The sequence below is a fragment of the Sinocyclocheilus grahami genome, unplaced genomic scaffold (assembly GCF_001515645.1).
Source record: "Sinocyclocheilus grahami isolate Dianchi unplaced genomic scaffold, SAMN03320097.WGS_v1.1 scaffold37.1, whole genome shotgun sequence".
Classification (NCBI taxonomy): Eukaryota; Metazoa; Chordata; class Actinopteri; order Cypriniformes; family Cyprinidae; genus Sinocyclocheilus; species Sinocyclocheilus grahami.
The window spans coordinates 39,615-46,958 of record NW_015505216.1 but is presented as its reverse complement, the minus strand read 5'-3'; the positions used below and the strand labels follow the sequence as shown (position 1 = coordinate 46,958).

The 7,344-nt window shown below is 40.9% G+C and overlaps 2 protein-coding genes across 2 annotated transcripts in view; both read right to left on the bottom strand.

Annotated features, from left to right (window-relative positions):
* Window positions 1–2,959: 2,959 nt before the first annotated feature.
* LOC107581744 (uromodulin-like) lies at window positions 2,960–5,973 on the bottom strand. Its single transcript, XM_016267397.1, has 5 exons — window positions 5,945–5,973; window positions 5,612–5,857; window positions 5,220–5,382; window positions 3,312–3,414; window positions 2,960–3,192 (listed from the first exon to the last, which is right to left on the bottom strand). Exons 1-5 carry the CDS (start codon window positions 5,971–5,973, stop codon window positions 3,152–3,154), a joined length of 582 nt encoding a protein of 193 aa, XP_016122883.1. The 3' UTR covers window positions 2,960–3,151.
* A 56-nt stretch (window positions 5,974–6,029) lies between these two features.
* LOC107581743 (deleted in malignant brain tumors 1 protein-like) overlaps window positions 6,030–7,344 on the bottom strand; it is a 4,522-nt gene continuing 3,207 nt past the window's right edge. Inside the window, exons 5-7 of the mRNA XM_016267395.1 lie at window positions 6,479–6,598; window positions 6,194–6,378; window positions 6,030–6,053 (exon numbers count right to left, since the gene is read on the bottom strand). Of these exons, the coding sequence (XP_016122881.1) occupies window positions 6,030–6,053; window positions 6,194–6,378; window positions 6,479–6,598 (329 nt within the window). The remainder of the gene's footprint in view (window positions 6,054–6,193; window positions 6,379–6,478; window positions 6,599–7,344) is intronic.

Genomic DNA, 7,344 nt, shown 5'->3' with positions numbered 1-7,344 from the left:
GCCAAGTGGCAAGGACTGTTTGTGGTTACACGGCGAGTGGGGGATCTCGATTATGAGGTTAGGCGCACGGACAGGGGTAATTCATGTCAGGTTTATCATCTCAACCTGTTAAAACGTTGGAATGAGGTGACCTCGGTGGGGTTAGCAGTGGCCGTTCCGGCAGAGGAAGATCTCAGACCGGAAGCGGCTGTTAAAACCAATCCGCTCGCTCTGGTCACCTCTCGCTGCTGCAGCTCACCGAGCTAGCCATGTTGCAAGCGGATTTTGCTGATGTGTTTTCACCCCTGCCCGGTCGCACGAACCTCATACAGCACCACATCGAAACGATCTCCGGGGAGGTGGCGCGCAGCCGTCCCTATCAGTTACCGGAACACAAGAAAAAAGTGGTGCAGGATGAATTAACGGCCATGCTAGGGCTGGGAGTAATAGAAGAATCGCATAGCGACTGAGCAAGCCCGATAGTTTTAGTGCCTAAAACGAACGGCTCCGTCTGGTTCTGTGTGGATTACAGAAAGGTGAATGCTGTGTCGAAATTCGATGCTTATCCAATGCCCCGAGTTGACAAGCTGCTTGATCGGTTAGGTTCAGCTCACTTTTATTCGACACTGGATTTAACGAAAGGGTATTGGCAGATCCCCTTGTCGCCATTATCCAAGGAAAAAACAGCCTTCCCCACCCTGTTCGGGTTACACCAATTCGTTACCCTTCCGTTCGGCTTGTTCGGGGCTCCTGCCACCTTTCAGCGTCTCGTGGACAAGATTCTCCGGCCACATAGCGCGTATGCTGCTGCCTATCTCGACGACATTATTATACATAGTAATGATTAGCAGCGGCATATGGAACATCTGCACGCGGTCCTGAGGGCCCTGAGGGTGGCTGGACTCACGGCAAACCCACGGAAGTGTGCAATTGGGCGGGTGGATCTGGGCTTCCACTTGGGTCATGGGCAGGTGCGTCCCCAAATTGATAAGACGGCGGCGATTGCGGCCTGCCCAAGACCCAAGACCAAAAAGGAGGTGAGACAGTTCCTGGGGCTGGCGGGAAATTATCGCAGGTTTATTCCTAATTATTCGGAGCTCACCAGCCCGCTGATTGATCTCACTAAAAGGGAAGCACCAGATCCGGTCCAGTGGACGGAGCTGTCCCAACAGGCCCTAACCAAGGTAAAGGCTGCCCTGTGCGGGGGGCCGCTCTAACACTCTCCGAACTTTGATCTCCCTTTTTTGTTGCAGACAGACGCATCGGACAGGGGGCTGGGTGCAGTCCTGTCCCAGGTGGCCGGAGGAGAGGAGCGGCCGGTGCTGTATCTGAGTCGAAAGCTCTCAAAGAGAGAGGCCAGATACAGCACCATTGAAAAGGAGTTTTTGGCTATTCGGTGGGCCGTCCTAACGCTCCGTTATTACCTCCTGGGATGGGAATTCACCCTCTGTTCGGACCACGCCACCCTCCAGTGGCTCCACCGTATGAAGGATACCAACACGCGGATCACCCGTTAGTATCTGACTTTACAGCCTTTTAAGTTCAAGGTGGTCCACAGGCCGGGGGCCCAGATGGCAGTGGCCGACTTCCTCTCTAGAAATGGGGGGGGGAGGGGCTGCAGGCCGGATGGCGCCCCGGCCTGAGTCGGGCGGTGGGGGTATGTGGCGAGGGGGGTGAGGGAAGGCAAAAGGCTGCAGCGGGAGAGCGAGTTTGGAGATGAGCGGTGATAAGGAGGTCAAGTGAATAATGATTAACACCTGTTTGCAATTCCAGTGATTGGCGGGGAGATGGGAGATAAAGCGGCAGCCGACCTGGGAGAGGGAAAGAGAGACTGGAGACTGTGCGACGACACCTGACTGTGAAACCCGAGAAGCGCTCATTGTGTTATATGTTGTCTGTGGCGACCAATAAAAGGTCTGCCCGCCACCCCTGACTTCCTCGTCCTTCTTCCCGAACTGCAAACTTTGCTACACTCTGCAATTCACTCTGGCATGCTGGATATGAAGAACAAGGGTCAACACTGTAAATATTGACTCGTTATATTTTTTGCCAATAAAAGCCTTTAAACCTTATGATATGCTTATCATTATTTTTCAGAATAACATAAAAAAACGTGGAAAAATAATCTACAAATACTGAAGCAGCAAACTTTGCAAAATTTATGTCACTGCCAAAACCTTTGGCCATGACTGTAGAATGGAAGCTTAAATTAGTTTAAATGGCTTAGACTTACATTGACGTAATATTTCTGTGGGATTTTTCCCAGTTTTGATCGTCATTTTTAGGAAAACCATAATTCCGATCAGATAGATAGGATATAGCACACTAAGTAAGATCAGTCTAAAGGTCTCTGCCTAGTTTGGTGGTTATAGCTTTAAAGGAGGAGATACATTTAGAAATTTTGTTCACAGGAGAAGAATATTAAACTTAAATAGAATATTAGTAGGTTGGCTTTCTCAAGCCAGCCTAATGATTCACACAGCATCTGTTAGTGTTTGAACATTTAAAATTAACCTTGAAACTCTGTTTTCCCCCTCATGTTTTTTTCCCAGTAGACCAAGTTGCTTGTTCTTCAGCTATTCATCCCTTTCTGTTTCCATTATTCCTCATCATCTTATAAATGTTGTTGCGACCCACCATAGGTGGAAAATTTTGGTGAGCCAACATTAGCCCAGAGCATGGGGACAAAAGCATAAACCATAACTCGGAGACAGTGGACACTGTTTATTTATACTGCAGCACAAACAAAGGACATAACTACTTAGAATTATATTGTTTCTGTTCTTCCTAATGATTCTACCCCACACTTTAATGACAAAAGAAAATGTAACCACTGGATGGCCTTATTCAGTACCTCTGGACCAAATGGTTCCCATAACAATGCACTTAAGTTCTGCTTAATAATGAACATTCTACATGCTGGTTTGGGAAACAAAGGTTAATCTCGTTTTTTAAAAAACGAGATAAGATGATTTTAAGAGCATAATTAACAATGAGAAACCCAGCTTGTAGGAGTGTGGCATCAGTAAGACATTCATTTTGAAAGAGATGAGATGTATATAAAACAATGAGTATTCTTTGCAGAAATATTTCAATCAGTGAAATATTAAACAAAAAGATCAAAACACTTAGCAGAGAAACAAATAATATAATCAAAGAACCGCACAGACACTTAAGCCGTGGATATGTTCTGCTGTTCTGGGGCCCAAATACCTGTGAACAATAAATATAATAAAGTGACATGTAGTAGATTCAAAACAGACAGAGCATTTTTTTTTAAATATGCATAAACAATACATCACAAAACTGAATTAGATGAGAAAAACAAAAACCTTGGTTCCTTTCAGACGACATCAGGGGACCCATGGAAATGGAAGCACTGTCATGGAATTCCGCAGACCTGCCCTCTCTCCAGTGGTATCCAGAGTCACAGTGCTAAAAGAAAAAAAAATACAGGATCATTGGGCTGTGTTCTGATTAATACAATCAGATGATTCTATACTTAAAACAGAGGGCAGTCGAAACAAATTATTTGTTTTGTTTTAGGACAAAACAATGTGTTTTGTTTTAGGACGTATTGCAATAAAACATGACATGATATTAAAATATGAAATGTTTAATCATTAAATTTAAACATTTGGGATTCAGCATTTATTGATAGCTTTATTTATTGATATGTTTTGTTGGAGATCAATATTGTATTAATGATCTAAAAAGACTGACTGACTGACTGAAAATATTTTTTTCCCTTTAAAAATAAATGATAGGAATTTCAGAAAGAAGTTATATATGTAAGTAATAATTGATGAAGGGCCGTTGAATTATTGAAAATAAATGCACACCCATTACACTTTCAAACTAGCAATGATGGCTTGGGCTGTCTCTAAGCAGTCACTAAAGGACAAGGGCGAAAGAGACAACTTGTGTAATTATCTTTTTAAACATTTGGTTGAGAGATCAAGTATGTTAACAAGTGGTTTATTTATTCATTAAATTTAATTTATTTCTGTATTTGTTTAGGCAATATTTATTTATTTAAATGAAACTGCACATTTTTATTGATTGTGAAGTTTGACACAGAAAACAGCAGATCAAACACATGAAATGTCTTGTATGCAGTCAGTGAAGTAAGGACAAGGACAAGGTTCACCAAGGTGCGTGTGTGTGTGGTGAAAGAGAAAGCGAGAGCTCGAGTAATTATCTGCAAAGTGATAAGGAACTGTAATGCGGTCAAACCAGGAACTACTTTACAGCTGTGCAGTTGTTGAAAATTCATCAACACCTTGTAATGTCTATCGACCATTGTGTATATGTATGTATTTTAGGGGTTGCACAGACTAATCGACTGGTCGACTTCAATGCTCTGCCATGACGCTTTATGCTTGGTGTCGACTAGTCGCTGGTCCTATAGAGGGTGCAACAGGATAAGTAATCTTTGAAGGACTTCCACATTTACGCTCCGTTTCCAAACAGTTCAAATGACAAATAAATGCATCCTCTGAAAGCGCTCCACAAGACGTGTGATTACATTACTGGATGCTCGAAATTGAACAGAAGAATGCACGTTTTAAACAGCTTATTGTACAGGTACGTTAATCGCTGTTCTAATCTAGTGCGCTGCTGCACTGTAACGCACACATATAGACTACAGACAGTAGCTCGTACATCACGCGCACAGAATCATTCAGCGTGGAAATGTATTGTCAACACTGTTCTGTGATTTCTCAATAAAATAGCTTAGAAACTGAAAAGTTCAAGCATATATTTCTTAATAACTAGTCAATTCCACAGCTTCACTACTAGTAGAGAGTAGTGAAGGTAGAATTAATTCACACACGCAATCGCTGTCTCACTAATGCATTCATATTAATGTAATCTTTACTGTGCTTCTTTATCTGTATCTGATTTAGAACGAGCAGAAATCTGTGAGAAACATAACGACCCAAAGACAAAACAACTGATAAAAAAAGCTGTTATAGGAGCAACAGCCATGTGGGCAGCGCTGTGTCATATGCCATAGCTGTGCGTCACACTTCCAGACTTATTTGTTCATTAATGACGTCATCAGCTACTAGTCGACTTCGACTCGACTTTCATCACATAAAAGTCCACTTCAAAAAATCAGAAGTCGTTCAACCCCTAATGTATATACATGTCTTTTTTTGTGAATTGATTGTATAATTCCCTTTTAAGAATTTTTTTTATTTTATTCGTTGTGAGAGGGTTTGTTGTAAACTCACAGTTGAGCAGTGGTTTCCCATCAGAAGGCAAATGTGAACAGTACAGTGCACATAAACCTTAGTGGAGTTTGCAGTGAAGACAAACATACTGAAGGAGAAACGGCTGGATGTGGAGACTCCATTCTGCAGCAGCTCCACTGTGTCATCATTTGGACTGGGACACCTGGGAATATTAGTTGTAACAGTCAACCATTGTATAAAAGAACTATGTCAACAAAAACACAGAAAAATTATTTGCAGAATCACATTTATGATGGCGTAAAAGCGGTGCTTTCAGAAAATCCGATAAGAAAAATGATAAGAATGTCCTGTAAAGCATCACAATAAATAACAAGTTCTGCTCTTCTAGCTTTTAAGATTTTGCACCAGTTAAAACACAAGAAAAGCCTTACTCTCCGCTGATGAGGTCCCAGCGGACAGAGTGATGAGGATCATTCTCAGGTGTCGCCCAACATGTGTCAATCACTGTGGCAAACTGACGGCTGTCAACCCCCTCTACACGAATTTCCAGAAACATCTGCTGGTTGAGCTCTACATTCACACTTCCAGTGAAGGGCTGGGAGAACTCAGCATCCTGATATGGAACCATCCTGACCTGATATCTCCCTTGACCAGCAGGAAGCTTCTTGTGGACAATGCTGTTGAAATAACAGTAGGGTTGATATGTGGAAAAATGCTACATTCTGTATCAATTTAATGACTATTTTATGGATAAACAGTAGCACTGTGCTCTCGGTTTACAGAAAATTACCATATATAAAACTTTTTAAAAGATATTTTTAAGACCAGATTTTATTTAAAGCTACTGTCTTAAGAGCAAAACTCATTAGTCAACTGAAAAAAAGGGGGTAAAATGTTTATTTAAAAAAGACTACTTCAGCATTATTCAGTCAGTGGTAAATTGAGATGTGAGAGCTGAGTGTGTTTTAAATAGCATATACTCCTGTGTGTTTAAATAGCATAATATATCCTACCACAAGATTTGTACCACAGATGTGGTCATTGTTGTCAAAATAGAACTCCACTCTGCCATTCCAGACTGTTCCTTTGCAGTTGGGGTCATTGAGGTGTAAGTTGTCAGTAGGAAAACCAGCCTCAAAGAGCTGACAGCGAGACAGAGACATGGAACCAGAGCTGCTTTCACAAACCTCAGAGAAATCTGACCGAAAAAAAGAGTAAGAACATTAAAGTTAACTTTAATTAAAAATGTGATTAAGTAAAACTTAGATTTGAATTGTTGTTGTGCAATGTTGTCTAACCAAAAGACTCTGGGTCTGGTCTTTGATGACTCTTGTTACAGAAACAGCCATAAACACCATTTTTCTCTCCACACCATTCATCCTCCGTGCAGTTGAGCTCAAAACAGGGGTCACTCAAAGCTAAGAGGAGAACAGAAGAATGAATTGAAGTAGTTGGAACATTTTCTATGCTTATAGAAACTAATTGAGTTACATTACCAGGGTCATACGTAGGAAGGTTTAGCCCTCTAATTGATTATCAACTTGGATTATTTTTATGTATTTATTTAATTAGATATTTTTGTTAATAATAGCAAATTAATGATGAATGAATATTTTGTTTAGCTTATATCTGTTTTACTATGAAGTAGTTGGAACATTTTCTATGCTTATAGAAACTAATTGAGTTCCTACATACGTAGGAAGGTTTAGCCCTCTAATTGATTATCAACTTTGATTATTTTTATGTATTTATTTAATTAGATATTTTTGTTAATAATAGCAAATTAATGATGAATGAATATTTTGTTTAGCTTATATCTGTTTTACTAATTCAGTTTCTAATCTCTCTTTTAAGTAATGCAGCCAGGTATGTTTAACTTTACTATGAGTTACAAATGAAGCTAAATGTACTCATAACCTTTGATCAACTTTTCCTAAAGTCACCACTTGGGGTGCTTTGACCAAACAAATCTACTCAACAGTACTGCGTGCATGCTGTTGGCAGTGTTGCCGGGTCTGCGGTTTTCCCTCGGAATTTGGCTAATTTAACATTATTGCTGCGGGTTGAAGCAACCCCAATAACGTGATATTTAGCCCCTTTAATGCAAATTTTACCAGGTACCCCACCAAGAAAACGTGTATTTCCTCCCCCCCCAGAACGTGAT